Below are 18,382 nucleotides of genomic sequence, written 5' to 3' on the forward strand. Positions count from 1 at the left end.
TTGCTTTGTTTTGCCATTCATTTCTTTCATCTGGTGCGCTCTTCCTGAAAGTCGATTGGACTAACTGTTCTCAGGAAGCATATTTACAAAGTAAATTAGTCATTCTATAAAACAGTGAGATGTGTCTAAATCCTATACGTTAGTGATCAGAAAGACTGAGAATAAGAATGTGAAGTTACAGTTTTCTCTTTGATGGAAGTATGATAGTGCTTTTATGAGCTTCTCTTGCTCCTTTGAAATTTTTGTACTTTTCCCAAACTGTAAGGCAGCTGCTTTTTCATTGTGACAGCTTAATTGTTTTCTCTAAAGTTAACACTTTTCTCCTCTTGATGTTGGCCTTTTTAGAAGGCTTCTAATTATTTCTGCAGCTCTAATCCAGCAGAGGAGTGGAGCATGTGCATAACTTAAGCCATCACTTTAATTTCTTTAGAACCAGCCTTCTTGCTTAAAATTAAATGCAGGCTTAGGGCTTTTGGCAGATATCAGGGAAAAGCACTTTATATTGTAAGTCCGGCATCCTTTTCTGAAGTGGTTTTCCTTGAAGAGCTGACCATTTGTTTCATGTTTTGAAAGTCTGAAAAACCTTTGTCCTCCAGCAGTGCCTATAGACTAGGGCCCCATTGTGCATTAGAAGAGAGACACCCAGTCCAAAAGAATTTATAGACTTAAGTATCAAATAATCTTCTACTTAATTTGGTTTTATTTTACCATTTCCTTTCCACCTGCTCCTGGTGTTTTAATTGGCTGTGCCCATGTACTGCTGAAGCGGTAGGGAAAGGCTAAGGTTTCATTTTATTACTGGTTTGTAGATTACTGAGTGTACATTCCATCCAAATTTGCAGTCACGCATGCTTGTAGCTGAAAGTTGCTGGGAAAATTTGTTCCTATTTCCTCGAGGGAATTAAACCAATTTGCTTTAGTTCTGCCTGGCTGCATTTTCTGCATAAACTCAAACCAGTGGAGAAGGTCTTAAATTTCAGATACGGTCCATAATTCATCGCCATTCACTCTTTCTTTGTATCCTCTTTATTTTTACAAATCTCTAATCTGATTGTCCAGATGGGCTTTAGACTGTTTAGAAATATTTTTTTCATAATGCTTTTAACTTCTACACTAGGCATGTTCCACAATCACAAAAAGTATGAACTAGACTGTGTTAATTGCTATGGTTCCAGTAAACTCCCTCTTGAGGAATTCGCTCTGGAGATGAAAAAGACCTGTAAGACCAGGTTTCTTACTCCATCCTATTGTTGAAACACTGTTGTCTGCATTATAACAAAACACAATCTTTCCTTTTGTTCATGTTTTATAACATCTGGTCTAATTGAATCTCTTTTGAATTTCGGAATAGAGTTGTTTGATCTCTGCCCTATTTTAATCTTACACCAGGGTTGTTTCCTGCCGCTGCCCCTCCACCTGCTCTGTAAAGTACTAAAACCATTAAGAGAAAGCAAAGTTGAGGACAAAAGGTAATACATTCAGTTACGTAGGAGAGTATTTGAAGATCATGGATCACTTTGTATCAGGCTTAGAGCAGAGTGGTAGACCAAGTCTTCCTTGTCAGAAATAGGCTGTGGAAACAGTTAAGAACCTGCCCCACCAAAAGCAAAGCAAAAGGAAGCAAAAATAAGACATGTCTGCCTGGTAGAACAGAAGGGCTCGGAGGACTCGCAGTGTTCAGTGCTCTCACTGCTTTTTTCTAACTTAATTATTTATGTTTTCAAGATTATTCAAAAGCCTAGGCAGAACTCAAGTGTTTCTGCTTTGATCTCCCACAAGGCGAATGCTGAAATGTGTAACTTGACACTAACAGACCCAGCTCACTCTGTAGCAAAGCACTTGAATTTTTATTCACGACCTGTTGTTTTTCTCTGCCATACCTGGCTGCGGAGGCTCACCTTGAGGATAAACAACTGAACATGACTAAGCTGAGCTTGCCCGGCTGATGGTGAAGAGGGCAGGGTGGAGGTGGTTAATGGTACCCTGCGGCACGGGGCGATTGGACCCCATCTGTGCTTTGCCAAAGCCAAGCAGTGACTTCTTACTGTGTTCTTGCTGGGATGCCATTTGCATCAGCCCTCCTGCTGTCTTCAAACCGGGGAATGTTATATCTGCACCGATGCAGATGAGAGACAGTTCGGTGAGTGGATCTTTAATTGGTTCTCTGCCTTATGGTCGATCAAGAAAGAACAGAAACATCACTTTGCAGAACCTCTCCTCTCCTAAAAGGCTAGGCTTGTGTCAGTTCTGTGTGACTCCTACATTACACCCCTGCAACTCCGGAGTAACGGAGCAGGGAAAAAGACCCGTTGGCTCAGGAGACTCTGGAGTGCTCTTACTTGAACCAAGAAGCGAGACCCTGGAAATTTTGTCTGTTTAACATTGATTTTCTGGAAAGACATGTTACTGCAGCTTAATGAATACCATCGTGTCAGCTGACGCAGAGTAATTGCACACCCTATTGCAACTGGAAGGTCGACTATATTCTTTTGAACATCTTCCCTTCAGCAGCAGTGTCTGGTTAAGCTGCAGGGTCTTGCCTGTAAGTCCAGTATCCACATAGAAGGGAGGAGGCAGTGCAAAACGGCCCCAACAAATCTGAACTGAAAATAGCCAGGAGGGGTGAAAACAGTTTCCTGGTGATGCAGTCACTTCTGTTGATTTATTTTCACGCAGCCACTTAGTTGCTGTAGGCAAAAGGTGTTTTAGCTGACAGTGGCTCATTGAATGCTTCCATTTTTTCCTCTGCTTTTTCAGTGGAGTTGGTGACTGGCTGTTTGGGCGAGGAGCAGCTGTGGAGTCTGGCAGTGATCCAGTGCTGCAAGAGCCAAAGCTTCTGCAGGCAGGGTGTGCGTGAGTGTGTACAAACACAGGGCAGGAATGGGTTGGGGCTGCTGTTCCAACTGCAGGAACCCGGGTCCTACAGGTTGAGGGTGCACTGCTTACAACTGCAGCTGCGGTTGTACCGTCTGACGGCAAACAGAGTGGAGATACTGGCTGGGATTTAATAGCTGCTGGACTTGTGACATTAAAGTCCTCAAGACGTCAAAATAAACTGCTTGGTGCCTGTCATTGCAAGCACGAGAAGTGAAGTATTGTATCTGTGGAGTGTGAATCAGACTGTGTGTGTTTGTCATCTGGAGACTGGCAGCTGGTAACTCCAGGAGGCACTTGCCACCTCGAATACAGAAACGGCTGTGTCAGAGGGGTCCGTGGAGCCTCTTCCTGGGGAGGACTTGTGTAGCAGAGCTGCTGGTTGGAGCAGTGCATCAGAGCCGAGTCTCTTGCCACGAGCATTTTTTTTTTTGCTGGCCACCTTGAGGAAATTGTTACCAATCCTGTACTTTGAGTCGTTTGCACTGCCTCCAAATGCTAAGTGTGTCTGTCTTGCTAAACATCGGCTGTGTTCTTCCTCCTTTCCTTCCTTTCTTCCAAACTCTGCTACTTAGATTCCCTCCCTTGCTGTCTCAAAGAAGGCATTTGGGCCTGGTCTCTGTCTAGTAGCTTGGAGTCCAGAGCATCTGTTTCATATCAGTTTGCAAAATTCATTGCAGCTTCTCAGAAGGTCTGATGACCACTGGTAGGTTGTACTTCGTCTTTACTTCTCTCACTGTAGCCTTTCTGTGGCTGAGATACCACAGAAGTCGTCCCCCATCTAGGGAGACATGCAGTTTAACACAACACCTGCCTCACTAGAAGACTTGAAAGCTGCTGTGATACCCACGAGTGGATTTGCAGGATCTTTGCGAAGGGCCAGAGAGAGCCAACTGGGAACTGGAGAGAGGAAGTGAAGATCTTCAACTCCTCTAACCTGCAGACTGTGCTGGTTTGTGTTATTACCTGGCTTGAGTCTAGAAGTTACAGGTTTCCCCATTAGAAGTATGGCACTGGGAGTGCTCTTAGCCCACCTTGTCTAAAACACCCTTCCTTCTTGTCTCGCTCCCTTTCTTGGTGGCTGTGTTTAGAGTAACATTTGTGATGAGTTGCTTTTGGCAGCTGAGAACGGGGGAGTGGGCTGGGCTGGCCTGTCTGCTGCTCTGTTAGCCCTGCGGCCACATGTCTGTAGAAAGGCTTAAGACAGCCAGAACCAGGAGGGAGGGAGGGTTGTTTGCACTGCAAGTAGCTGTGGGCAAGCACAGTGGTGGTGGTGACAAAAGCCGAGCAGAATGGCCGGGTGCGGACCGTGGCGGAGAGGCAGTACTGCTGGGCACCATCTCCAGAGAAGAGCCTGGGATGTGGATCCAGCCATGTCCAAAGACCTTTCTGGCGTGGGTGTTGTTTATGGTAGACTTTATACCCAGCAAAACGTGTGGCACTGGCGAGAGGTGAAGACATTATTTTGACTTACACAGAGGCACAGCTTGAGGCAGCTGCTTGAGAGAAGAGATTGAGGTGTGGATGTGCTTGGGAGCACTTGGTCTAGTGCAGGCGGCAAAAGGTGTGCGGTGGGAGCCGAAGCACTTCCAGTGCAAGTTGGCCCAACTGATCTGGCCTTCATCAAAAGTGTGTTTTTAATACAGCTGTATGCAAGGCTGCCTGTTTAAAAACAGAGTCTGAAGGCCAGGCTGCCAGGAGAGAAAAGTGTCTCCTGGAAAGGAGCAGCACCTCCAGAGAGGACTTGAGAACTTTGCATATAGTGGGGTATGTTCAGATGTGTCAATGTATTGAGTCAGGTTAACAGCGAGGGGCTCAAGCCGTGCAGTGGGAAGTCTCTAATTAGAGGATCCAAGTCCTGTTGTCCACTCTTTCAAAAAGGTGTTGAAAGTTAGAGTGAGCTCAGAGAGGAGCAAAACACTCGCATCTGGAAGGTGAAGTGAGGACATTTCAGTACTTGGGAATTTACAGCCTGAACTCAGACTCTGCAGTTAACTTTCGAGTGTAGACATGCCCTGAGAATCATCCGAGCGGGAATGAGATGCAGCCTTTTATCAGCAAGGGAAATGATCGACCGGAGCAGAAAAGCGTGCACAATCTCTGCCTCAGGATGGGATGTTTGGTATTCATTGTGTTGTGATTCAGCCACAGTTAAACGCGGTTGATAGTGGTGAGGGTTCTTTGCTGTAGGAGTTGGGGGGAAGGTCCTTTTGGGTGCAGGATGCCCAGCGCCCTTACGAGACACTCCTCACATCGGAGCGTTCAGGAACTAGAAGAGCCATGGCGTTCTGGAGGGATGAGGAATAAGGGAGAAGGGGGAGATGGAGGAAGATGAGAAGGGGGAAAGCAAACAGCTAGTTACAAGGCAGTAGAAGAAGAGGAGAAAAGGGAAAATAAACAAAGGTGGAAGTGTGGAGAAGGAACACGCAGGATGTCGAAGGACCACGTGCTGGGCATGAACTGAGATGGCCCCTGTCTTGGCCCCCTAAACACTCCCTGTTCTAACCCCGTGCGTGTCACGTCACATCGCTGTGTTTCAGTTCCCTGCGTATGCGATGGAGACGATAACACTTCCCTGCCTTGGGGAGCGGTGAGATCCACTGAGATGGGGTGTTTATCTTACGCTCTGCAGTGTGACTCATACATAAGCGCAAACATAGGTGCTTCGTGTCATTAATTAACAAACCCAAGAGCAACTACAGCCTCAAGCAGGCAGAAGCAGCATAGAAACCATGCAAAACAGGAGTGAGATGGGAGCAAGTGGTGGTCACTGGTTTGCTGTAAACCTACTTAACGCCTGTCCGGATTGCAAACACTTTCACTCTCACCTGTTATTGGGGAGAGGATCAATTGTCTCTCACTTAGGGGGTTTATTTTGGCAAGAAGGAGTTTGTTTTTGTCACTGTTCTGTATGTAAATGTGCTCTTAGTTATGTGGATGAGCTGCTGCGGTGTCCTCTGGTTCCTGCGTTGCACCGAGACCACACGCAGATGAGTTTTTCTTGGGTGGCCGCAACTTTAGATGTGTTTGTGGATGCAGGGAAAATGGCAAAAAGTTCTGTTTTCTCCCACCTGCCGTGGCCTGGGAGCACAAGCATGTACCCGCCTTGTTGTGAAATAATAAATTTAAGAACGTCTTTGGAACATATTTGGGTGTAATCGAGGAAAAAAAATCTAATAGCTAACAGCACTGTAATTTGCACAGTTCCTGCAAGCACTGCAAGCACAGGATTGAACATGAGTCTGTGTCACAGATTCCATAAACAGTAACCACGGTGAGCTGAATTTCCCTCACAGCTGGGCTTGTACAGTTTCGAATAAGGCGGCTCGTTCAGCAGCTCTTTTGGGAGGCAGAATCGATCTCCATACAGTTATTAGTTTAATTGTAAGATGTCATCCTGCTCAAGGCTCGCTCTGTTCTGCCTATGCGTTCCTGTACCCAGATGCCACAGAGAGTGCATTTGTACTGCCTGCATTGCAGGAATGTGATACACTTCAAGAATATCTGAAACGTTTCTGTGTCCCAGCCATGATACATGGCTCATCCAGAGAGAAAAGTAGCTGGTGTCTCAACTCAGAGAGGGAATGCCCCTTCTCTTCTGCTGGCAACGTCAAGGAAAAGATACGCAGTGCCTGCTGTACTGGACCTGAGACCCACTGCCCACCTTTCCCCAGGAGTTCCTCAGTCTGAGCACGTGAGGACTGAGGACTTAGGACTTAACAGTGTTACCAACACTCCTCCTAATCCGATTACAGCTACAGAAACTGCTCTGATGTATACTGCATGTCGTATTGCACATACAAAATGAGGCTGTAAGTTGTACCCCTGAGATGGGGTACATGGAAGAGCAGGGTTTTTTTTGTTTTGTTTTTTCTTTTCTGAAGCAGTGAATGCCTGTGGATTCAAGGAACAAAACTGCAAAAAAGTGAATTACGGCAAACTCTTCACTTTAAAGAGATGAGTGGCAGTTGGTTGTTTCTTAATCCTGCACCTTTCTTTCCTGCAGCTTGTCACGAGTCCTGTTCCTCATGCTGGGGTCCTGCTGAGAACAATTGTTTGTCCTGCAAAGACACATCACACGTGCTAAAAGCAGGGCTCTGCGTGGCCAGCTGTGGGCAAGGATTTTATACGAAGGATGGAATCTGCAGCGGTAAATAGCTCTTTTCTTCTCGAATTGCAAGAAGTTTGAGAAAAGCTCTGCAAAAAAGGAATCAATATTTCATTTAGCCATGCAGCAGCTATGATTATATTCATGTCTAGGAAGCCTTATTTATGCACCTTGTGCATAAATATTGGATGAGGAAAGCTGCTGTTTGTAAGATTATTCATTCATTTAAGCTAATCACGTGCTGAAAGGTTTAAGGTTTTTTCGCTCACTGAACAGCTTGAAAGCCTAACTGAGTTGTTTCTGAGGGCTTGACAAATCCATTTGTCTGCAGAAAGAAAAATGGCCTTTGCCAGCAGGTTTCTGTAAATTTGATTATAATTCAGCATCACGGTTACTAATACCTGCAACAACAGATGAGACTTGGGAGCTGGGAAGGTTTGCTGAGAAAAGGAGAAGAGATGGCTGGAGGGAATTAAAAGACCTAAGTCAAACAATCATGAAAGGGAAAAAAATCTCAAACAAATAATCTTAAAATTTGCCACAAACATTCAGGTCAAGTCTGGGTTTCTGCTGGCAGCCACCTCCAGCTGCTTTGAAGGCCTGTCCCGGATGGTCAGTAGAAGTGCCGCAGGGGTTGTCTGTCTTCATGCCCGTCTGTCTGAGCCACAGCTAGCTAGAGAGGCCTTAAATCCTGGAGCACGTTGACAAAATTGTTGCTCTTCTGGGCACTTCTGGAGGAATTTTCACTTTGACCAGGTTCCCCTTCAGGTTGATGTCTATATCAGTAAATTTTACTCACCTGTGTTTTGAAGCATGCAGGCTTGAAATCTTACATCTGTAGCTGAAAATCATTTAAGCTCAAAAGGAAATTTCACTCAGATGGCACTTGGCCTTAATTTTGATTTTTATTGCCAGTCGTTTCTCAAAACTCCATAGCTGTTCCTCACAACCTCTGGGATTTAGGCCTTTCATCTTCTACCAAAAACATGCATTTTGATACCCAGCTGGAGAGCTGTAAGCTGTATTAAAGGGAGGCTGTCTGACTGGTGAAAAGAAACAAATATTGGTTAAGTGCTTGGCTTGGTAGTTCTGCTGGCTTAGGGAAGCCGTTGTTTCACAGTGCTCTTAGACAGCAGGTCAGTTAACTTCAGAACTGAATGTGCTGGAGACCACAGGAGTCTATAAGGAACATCATCATACTTGATTTTAGATGCATTTTCACACTTAGAACTTTGACTTGAAGAAAAAGGGGAGGGATGAAATTACAATTTTTTGGATCAGCTTTTCCTCCATCTTTTACTTCCTGAAGAGTCTGATTACCGACGCTTGTTGTACAAAGATACGTAAAGAGTTATGAGATGGTTCTTGTACATGAAGTTGTTCAGAATGGTACTCCCTGTTCACAGACCGTTGGTGAGAAGGAACGACATACTACATTAGCTGGAGAGGGTTGTGTCAGGAGCAGAGGGAGTGCTGGTGTAGACCCGTTTCTGGTATTTGTACTTACTCAGAGTCCTAGATGGGATACAGGTCAGTGACTACCTGTCTGCACTCACATGTCTACCTCCGTGAATGTCACTACTTATTCCAGAGAAGTGTGAAAGGTTAAACGTGCTGGAGAGGAACGTTTAAAGATGCTGTTCTCACAAAGAAAAGACAAGGCATGGTTTGGCTTTATTTTACCTGTGTGGCCAGGTGGATGGCTCTGTTATTCTTTGCTTAACTGAATGCACATTTCATTAATAAACTGTCCTTTTTGGCAGCTTGTGACCAGTTCTGTGAAACATGCTATTCAGACCAACCCAGGTGTTTGGCCTGTGCTTCAGATAAGTTGTTACATGATGGGAGCTGCGTTTCAGAGTGCCCGGACAGATATTTCCCAAGTAGCAACGGAAGATGCAGAGGTAAGAGGCATATTTGCATGACCTTTTCTAAGGTTTTCAAGGCACTCTCCACATGCTGTCTTCTTTTCCCCAGGTGTTTACCTGTGGGGAGGGAATGTTAAGAGCACAGAAGTGCAAGTAGGGACGGGGAATTTGATTTTTTGTTTTCTGTGGTTCGCTTGTGATAGATAGTTTTAAATAACCTCTTTGCCTTGCCAAGCATATTAAGACATGCTGAGTTACATATTCAAAACACTGTGTGAGAGTTATTACCGTTAGTAGTTATTAATACACATGCACTTCTGCTCTCATTAGTTCACACAACTGAATATCATGCCAGCTGGGAGTTTTCATGGTTGGCTGGAGGAGGCTGTAGTCAGCAACACCACTCTCAAGGATTAAAAAACGGGGTATTTCAGTTCTGTGTGCTCTGTTTCTTTATCAGCTTGTCATGATTCGTGCTCCACATGTGAGGGACCTCTGGCCACTCACTGCACCTCCTGTTCCTTTCCTCTGGCATTGCGCCGGGGCCAGTGCCTGCAGGGCTGTGAAGAGGGTTTTTACCAGGATCACGACGTCTGCAAGGGTAAGCTATGTACTTTGGAGTAAGTTCCCCAGCTGCTGTAAACCAGTGTATCTATATTGGCTTTTGCCAGGCTGTGCTCGGAGTGCCCGGCTACAATGCTGATCCTTTATCCTGTGCTGAGCTGGTCAGTGAGTAATTCCTGTGTTTGCTTGCTGACTGTTTTCTGCTTTGAGAAAAAGCAAATTTTCTCAAATACTTTCTGCTTTCGCACCCTCAGGATTTAGTGATCTTGGGGACTTTTTTTCTGTCTATGCTGTTGAAATAAATGTACGTTGCTTCCAAGTTTTTCTTGACACAAGTTAAGAGGTGGGTGAAATTCTACACACACCTAGTAGACCTGCTAACGCTGAGGTCATTCTTGCAGCAATGGAAAACCTGAAAATTTGGAAGATGAATTTATGCTTCCTATGAGCCCTTCAGACTGTCATTTCTTGCTGCCCCTCCTAGTGAGATTGTGTTCACCATTGCAGTTCCAGAAATTAAAGGAAAACTGACTGCCTGCGGCGCAGTACTGCAGTTTTTTCCCAACGTTATTTGTTCATTGACTTTATTCAAGAAAAGAGCTGTTACTTGGCGGGGGTGGAAGATGTGTCAAAGCATTTTTCTGAAATCCCTGTTCCTTTATAGAAAGTACAGTGCCCCGTCTCTTTATGGGACAGACTTTTTAGCCTGTGAGTTGCTGCAAAGTGTATGCTCTTTGCCAGCTCTTTGAGTATCAGGCTGTCTACAGTGATACAAAACTGGAAAAAGGAATGAACAGGAGGACCCGAAGCAGTTGTTTTCTCCCCTTCCTGTCTCGTGTTCACCACCAGATGCTCAGATTTGCACGCTTGTCGGGCCTCGTCCATCTCTCTGAGAAAGCTGTCCTCAGAGCTGTGGCTCTGACTGCTCTCTCGACCCGTGCACAGGTTGCCACCCGTCCTGCCGCACCTGCGTCGGCCCGGGGGCCTCTCGTTGCCTGCAGTGCAGGGCGCCAGAGGACGTACTGCAGCCTTACCAGCCCATGGAAGGAGCTGTACGTGGCCTTTGCCTCTCTCGCTGCCAAGCCCGGTTCTACGTGGACAGCACAGGAGTCTGCAAACGTGAGTAGAGGACGGGAACAGCGGTTCAAAGCCTTCGGCACAGGGCTGCGCTGGATTTTAGGTGTTCAGGGTGATCTTGTACGATGCGTGGTTCTTACGTGCTTTGAGCTCCTGTGTTTGCCTTATGACAGCCGTGAACGTTTAAACGCGGTAACTTTCAGAATGGCATATACTAGTACTTTTGAGGGGAAAATATACTCTACGTATAATTTGTGACTAAAGGATTCAGGTGCACTTTTTTAAAAATTATTGTCTTCAAGTCTGCACAGCTTAGCTTAGCTTTCTTTTCATTGAAGTTGAGTGTGTGATTTTTACCACTGACTTATTTTGAAGCAGGATCAATCCTTAAATCCTTTTTGAGAAAAGACTGAGCTGTCTCCTTATTAGCCCTTGGAGCAGGTCAAGACATCCCACGGCAGTCTTTTCTTTTGAGGAAGCTCTCCTGATAGAAGCCCTGCAGCACACGTGTCATCCCTGCTCCTGAAATACCAAGTAGGAAGCATTTCCTTGAAGACTAGAGTTTGGAAAAGAGGCTAACGTGGTGTACATTTGGGATATATGTGATATATGAGCTTTGTGGCAGCCGGTGTGGATATCTGTGCAACAAACATACTGCAATATCTTGAAAATAATGCAGAGAGAAGCAGGCTGAGAGGTTAGACGGTGAAAATCTTGTGCCAGCACAGACCACTCTAAGGCTAAGGAGAAATGATACTTTCAGAAATGGCAATGATTTCCCTGTGTTGAGAGAGCAGTTAGAGAGACAGTGACTCTACAGCACTTAGGTAAAGTAATAGCAATAACAATGCTACTGGTTGTTTCTTCCTGTTCAAAAAACATTTTCTAGAAGTGGACATAATTTAAAATCCATTTATTTTTATTTTATCTCTTCATCTCAACTTGATGGAAAGAGTCTGTACAAGCTCATTCTTTTTGCCTTAGGGGATCTTAAAAAAGGAAGAAGTGGGGGTTTTTTTTGGTGGAATGATTCCATCTTTAACAGTGACCTACGCAGACTATAAAGTGTCCAGTGCTTTGGACTCATTCCTGAAGGCGTTAGTGTAGAGCCTCCAGTCCACGCAGTGGCTGTTCCTTGGCAAGTAACGGGATTTCTTAGCCGAGTCCAGGTTATGGTGTAGAAACTGAGTGAAGAAACCCATATACCAGTGCCTCAAATGGGTGAACAGACCTGTACAAACAGGCCCGAGCAGAGTTCGGTGACAGTGCTGAATTATGTCATTGGGCAAGAATGCCCGCACAGCCTTTCATGTTATTAGCTCTGCTGTATAAGTAATGGCATTAGAATATTCATGCAGAGTTTTTAGGTGCACCTTTTTGAAAAAGTAAGCCCACAACAGATGTGTACCATGCCAGCCTTACCTGTGCAGAACAGAAGCCCATTCACGTGTAGGTTAAAATGCTGGTCTTGAAAGTTTTACCTGTGTGGTTGTGAATTTCTCACCAAATCACAGAAATACCTCTATCTGTATTTTTCTAATGCTTGAGATTTCCCTGATGAAACTGTAAGAAATTTCTCTTTGATCCGATTTGAGTCACTTGAGCCAAAGATAGTCCTGGAGACATTGTGTTTGTGATGAGGATCCCCGACTCCTCTCTCTGGCTCTCTGACAGACAGCCTTATTTCTTTTCATTTCATTTCTCCACTCCAGCCCCGTGTCTGTCTTGTCTCCCTAGAGGGCAGGAAGTCTCTCTTTGTGTTCAACAGAGGCTCACGCAGTGCAACCTCTGGCCTCGAGTCACTGCTCTAATAAATACTAGGTTTTTAACTAATGAGTTTATATGTTTATTTAATCAGATTACTTAGTTTAGGATGGCTTGTTTTAGGGTCTGTACCAGTAAAGGTGAAGAAGTCTTAACTTTTTAACTGCACTCTTTTCATTCTTGCTGAATTATCCTTGTAATGAGCGCTCACTTCACTAGCTGTCAAGTCAGGTGGCCAGCCCACCTCTATATATATTTGCTCTTACTGCTCCAGAATGGTTGATGATAACCATGCAGTGATGCTGGATAGAAAATCCTTCCTGGAGTAACTGTAGGGTGATAGTGAAAGATGATTTCAGAACCTGGTAAGTTTGCAGAACCCCAGAGCTCTTATAGGGAGGAGAACGGTGTTACACGGCGTTGTGCATCTCAGCTTTCCGTTCCAGTAGTGAATCGTGTGGGTGCAAAGAAAGATTAAATGTGCAGCTCTCTGCGGTTGCTCCTTATCTTTGAGAAGCGGGCTATACAGCCTTTGTACTCCTGCCCTTTCTACCTTTCACAGTCAGAGAATCCTGTAAAGGAAATACCTTCCTGTCATCATTGGGGAGAAAGCGATCAAGCCGTACTCTAGGACAGTAACAACCAAGATAAGCTAGAACTAATTTGTCTCTCTCTGTCTTCTTGTTTTTCCCTCCCTTGCAGAGTGCCACTCCTCCTGTGCAGGCTGCGTGGGGAACACTTCCCGGGACTGTACGGCTTGTCTGTCTTCCCACGTCCTGCTTGAAGGCAGATGCCTCTCTGAGTGCCCAGAGGGGCTGTTCAGCCACAAAGATCACTGCTACTGTGAGTGCATCGTGCAAGCACCTGCAGCGTATACTGCTCGATTCCATTGCATGCACGTTTCGTAATGCGTTTCTCATTGTAATTAGAGATGCTGTCAGATTTATATGAGGCTATTGAAGTATTTTCAGGGGAGAATAGGATAGTCCAATTTCAGGAAATGGAATCTCCTCCTAATGGGAGAGAGGCGTACACATTGAATCATACATTATAATCAGTTTGGCGCCTCTGGACTGTTTCCCCTAAGATGTTTTGTGTTTCATTTCAGTAGGTTTGGATGATGTTCTTAGTCAGCGTGCTGTGGCAGAAGAGGTCTTTACTGGACAGCAGTGAAGCATGGGCTGCTTTTATTAGGCTAGATAGGCATATTGTCCCTATGTATTAGCTTTATTTTTAATCCACTCCTGGCTATAAGGCTGGGTTTAGAAGGAAGGAGTTCTGCAGATACAGGAGAAAAGCCCTTAGGTCTATGAAAGTGCCTCATCAGTAGCGGGGACAGCATCATTTATTTGTGTGTCAGCCTTGCCCACCAGTCAGCAAGTGGCCTTCATTCAGCTTGTTTGATCTCATCTAAGCAGATGACTGTGACTACTGACCTTCTGAGTGACTGCAAAGGTTAAATCCTGTTTGCCACTTGCAGAAAATGGTGGCCGTTGGGGTATGCCGTTCATTACGAGCTGCGAAGTACAGTGGGAGAGGAAATGCAGGGCTTTGAAATCTGATTAGTCCCTTCAAGGTCATCTGAAAGTTGTGTGTTGTTTTGTAATAGGTTCCTTGGGTCAGACATCCACGTATCTGTTCTGGCAGTAGGAGAGATTTACTGGTCGCTCCCCTGAGAGTCCTCAAGTTTAGAGAAAGAAACCCCTTCTAAAGTCCATTGCTCTATTTATTCAATTTATTCATCCAAGGAACAACTCTATAAATACATTTATTTGGCAGGCCATTGTAAAGATTCATCAATTTTGAGGTTGTGCACTGCCACCGTAGAGCTGAGGTAACTGCTGAATGCTGCGTTATGCAGTTTCAGGCTTATGTAAATGTCTTAGAAATAAAATTTCAGTGTCAGGAAAGAGGCATCTTTATGCCGCCAGCTTAGATCCCCTGCAGTTTTTTGAACAGCGAAGCTGTTAGTGTAGATGTGTCTAGAAAATGGATTCTTCCATTAGAGCACTGAGTTCACGAGCATGATTTCTGAGAAGCTGAGAAGGTGGTGGGACGTGGCGCGTTAGGTCTTAAACACTGGAGCCTTATGCTGAGGCAGCTGCCAGATGCCCAGCTTCCATGTGGGGAGTGAGCAATTGTGTGTAGCCTGGGGGAGTCCTGAGGTGGGAGATTGATGAAGTTTTGTGCTTTTATTCATAGAAGAGCTTTAAAAGTAGTTTTTAAGAATCTTTTACAGATCATTAGCTGTAGTATTTCTATCTCCCTAGCATGGAAATCCTGGAAACACGGCGTCTTGTCTTTAAAAGTGGAATGATACAAAAGCAGTCCGAGTGAAATACTTTTGAGCAATCATAACCACTTTCTGTGCAATCTTTTTGTTGAGCTTTTAGCAGACAGAATAGCTGATGAGCTGGCGTGGCATTCAGGTTTTATAGGTTTCAGTTTGGGAGGGCTTTGTGCAGAAATCAATCCTGGGTTTTCCACTCGTGAATATTGAATTCATGCTGCTATGATGTTTGTACAATCCCAAGATGTTTAATTTATCTCCCCTGTGCATCCCACTGTCTTGCTTCTGTGCACAGGCATATGCTGGAGGGAGGAATAAAAGGGCCAATCTCTTTATGTTTTGTATTTTGTATAGATCTATACCTTGATTAACGCAGAGAACAAATGACATTTTTAAACTGACAACTCATTTCTCATCTTGTTTATTCAAAATGAGGATGTAAGAGCCTTCCAAATAACAACTCTGCTGTCACTGATGCTATTAGATCATTTCATGTCCCTGTTTTGTAGGAGTAAATGATTATTATAGGGGCTTGCTTTCTGGGGAGGGGAGAGTGTAAGGTGGACTATACCAAGAGCGTAACAAGCGTTGATTTTCCTATCCAGCCTGTCATCCATCCTGCAAGACGTGCCGTGGGCCTTCTGATTTGGAGTGCTTAACCTGCCATCCCCATGCAACTCTAGCTAGTGGAAAGTGCAGGACTAGCTGCGAGGAGGAGCAGTATCTCAACCTGGTGGGATATTGTGTGGGTAAGTAAGAGGAGGTGGTGTGGGTCATACAGCGTGATGATCTTTCTGTGGCATTAACCAGCTACTTGAGCACACACCATGAAGAAATCAAAATGCCTGTTAGGAGTAAGATGTCACACAGGTGAAAATACCATGAGGAAGCTCTCCAGTGTGCACGGTATGTAGCAAAGCCGTTTGCCGCTCCTGCTGTACATATCTTTACTAGAACTGCGTGAAGTTAGTTGCAAATTGTGTAAGGCAGGTAGTAGGGAGAGGGATGCCGGGTTCTCCTTTGCCAGGCTTGCTGCTGCACGGTTTGGTGTGAAGACTTGACATCACGTGTATGGACCAGTATGTCTGGGAATCATCAGAGCATTCATATACTCATTAATATCATAATGAGCGTGCTGTTAACAATAGGACAGGCTGCAGCTCTGCTCTCTTGAGTGGCAATGTGCTTGACTTTGCCAGGGCAAGTGCTTATCTGTGTCTCGCTCCAGTCTGGGCTTTACAGCATACTGCCTGTCACTGTAGAGCCAAGCCTGGGGGACCCAGAGCCAGGAAAGCTGCTTAGGTCCTGCACAGAACTTCAGTAAAGCGAGTTAAGGAAACAGTTGTGATTCGGAGAAGCAGCTTATGGAGTCCTAAAGAAAAATTGGCGCAGCTAGCATTGCTGTGTGCGTTTCTGGGAGGTAGTAGGATTTCTGTATAGGGGTTATGCTTTGTGGGTGCTTGGTGCCTGCCTATAGGCTGTTGTTCTCAATTTAATATAGATGATTCTCCTTCACAGAGATTTCTTCTTGTTTGCATATATGCATTGTTGGTTGTTTTTATGAAAGACTTGTTGCTTTGCTCTCCACAGATTAGTTTTATGAACCACTTCTTCATCTTCCTTTTAAACACAGTTATTGCTTTGTCTGCAGAGAGAAAGAGGGGGGGCGGAAACAAAGTATCTGAGGAGTAGGAAAATATCCTAGAAGTGTTGTACAGCTCCTTAGGTATACAATAAATCAGGTTGGGTAATCATACAGTTGGGTTTCATACAGTGAAGTCATTACAATATGGAAATAGTTCAGCCTTTCAGTGTAAAGAGCTGTCTCTGCCCTGTAAAATTTCAGGGACTACAACGATACTTATTAATGTCCTGTCACGTCACAGCTGTATGCACTTTGTTTCTTCCACCTTATTTTCCCATTACTTTGCATTATGCTCGCTATGAAAAAAGGCCTGTGAAAATGTGGTTTTCCAGCTGTAAATTTCATTGGAAAAACTTAGTACCGTTTGTCATAAGCCAGGATTCTTTTTAAGGAGGGTTTATTATGCTGCTTACTGCGTGCCACGTGCTTTAATTATCCCTTTGAGACTGCTGTTACCTGTAAGTTTAGCAAGGTTTCATGGAGCAATAAGCCTGTTCCCCAAATCCCAGGTGTTTAGGTACATGTCACAGTGCCTGGCAATAATGAGGAGCAGAAATTGGCAACCATGGGCTCACTCAGGCGATATGGTGGGTAAGGTTTGCCCTCCAGACACACTACACTGACAGTGATGAATCGTCTGCAAAGAACCTCGCCTGGCTTTCTGGGCTCCAAAGCAATTGCAGACTGATGATGCATCCTTTTCTTGCAAACTTGCAAGCTTTATTTCGAAGCCCTGTAGGTCATGAACATCGTCCTCTGTTTGGAGACCTGTCTTCTCAAAGTAGAAACATGTTTTCAGGGCTTGGTTCACAGTGCCTGGTATCACCGAGTACCAGTAATGTTCGGATCTGTGCCTCCAAAACAGGAGAGAAGGCTTTCCAGGTGCAACATAGTAAGAGCAGAAGGAGACACTTTTCCTCCTCCCAGGTCTGACCTTGGTCTTGCTGTGTGACTCACTTGTGTCAGTCCTGCCTTGGAGAGGCCAGTACAGATAGTCCTCGTAACGTGGGACCCTCAATGTTCACGTGGTCTTCCACATAGATGCATTGATGTTCCTTTGTCTAACTGAAGTTTTGAAACTCCTTGTAGAGGAACATAGTTATTGGTTGCCTTTAAAAAAAAGGTTTTGCTTTGGTCTCGGATCTGCAGTCTGAAGTGTATTGCTCTTTGTGCCAAATTTATGTCTGATCATTAAGCAAAGAATGTGTGTTGCCATTTCTGCTAAAGAGCTCTACATCCACGTTGTTAAATTTCACTCATTCTTATCATTCAGCACTGATTGAAATGCTAAATTTGCCCTTGCAAGTTATTAATTGCCAGTTAAAGAGCAGCTGTCCCATAAAGGAGAACATTAAAACCCCTGACACTCGCATAATATATGATTTGCATCAGAATCTAACAAAGCTTTTTCCTTTGCTTCCCAAAGCAATATTTTTTACAATTATCTTCCCATTTATCTCTTAATTCCCGACCCTCCAGGCAGAACTATGTTACGACTTATAGGGACTGTTGTGCATTATAGCTAGCTGTCATACTTTATGGACCTGCAGGGGAAAATCTTTCATACAGGATGGAGAAAACTAACTGTCACTTGAAACCATTGCCTGTGAATTAATGTTGTTATTGTACATGTTACCTGAATGAGAATTGGAACATTTGCCTTGTTAATAGAAAAAAAAGATGTTTTCGGCACTTTATCAAATGAGCGTTTCAGATCTAAGCAGAAGGAGGACAGAATGGCCTCAAATTTTAAAAGATCAGTGAGTTTCTAAGCTCTGGTTTGGGCACACTACCTTTGTGTCAATCTTCCTTAAGAAAGCTATAAAATAAAACTCATGAATTGAGCAAAAGTGTATCGACAGGAATGTGGTTTTGGCTTTAGCTGTCTCCTGTTGAGTCTCAGGTCTGCCATGGTTTTTGTTTTCCCAGTTTGAAAACACTCTTTGATTCCTTTCTCCCTCTTATCCAAGACAACTTCAGCTTCAGGAAACATTGCAGTCACCAGTCTAAAAAATAGCGCTGTCGCAAAAACTGTTGTCCTGCTCTTACTTTTCTGATTTGAGTAAGTCATGTGCCTGTCTTGAGGCTTCCTCGTTGGTCTTTTCCTGACTCAGTGGAAGGGCAGTTAGAAAAACGCAAAGGGACCTGTGGCCAAAGAAAGGAGTTCACAGACTGAGCTCTACTGGGTGCTC

At 44.5% G+C, this 18,382-nt stretch overlaps 1 protein-coding gene across 1 annotated transcript in view; it reads left to right on the forward strand.

The window, feature by feature from the left end:
* The window catches only part of FRAS1 (Fraser extracellular matrix complex subunit 1), a 171,114-nt gene that overhangs the window by 80,145 nt on the left and 72,587 nt on the right, over nucleotides 1-18,382 (forward strand). The window contains exons 14-19 of the mRNA XM_081999099.1: nucleotides 6,881-7,024; nucleotides 8,746-8,886; nucleotides 9,311-9,451; nucleotides 10,360-10,533; nucleotides 12,958-13,098; nucleotides 15,151-15,294. Coding sequence (XP_081855225.1) covers nucleotides 6,881-7,024; nucleotides 8,746-8,886; nucleotides 9,311-9,451; nucleotides 10,360-10,533; nucleotides 12,958-13,098; nucleotides 15,151-15,294 — 885 coding nt within the window. The remainder of the gene's footprint in view (nucleotides 1-6,880; nucleotides 7,025-8,745; nucleotides 8,887-9,310; nucleotides 9,452-10,359; nucleotides 10,534-12,957; nucleotides 13,099-15,150; nucleotides 15,295-18,382) is intronic.

This window comes from Phaethon aethereus, assembly GCF_964289735.1.
Source record: "Phaethon aethereus genome assembly, chromosome: 4".
Lineage (NCBI taxonomy): Eukaryota > Metazoa > Chordata > Aves > Phaethontiformes > Phaethontidae > Phaethon > Phaethon aethereus.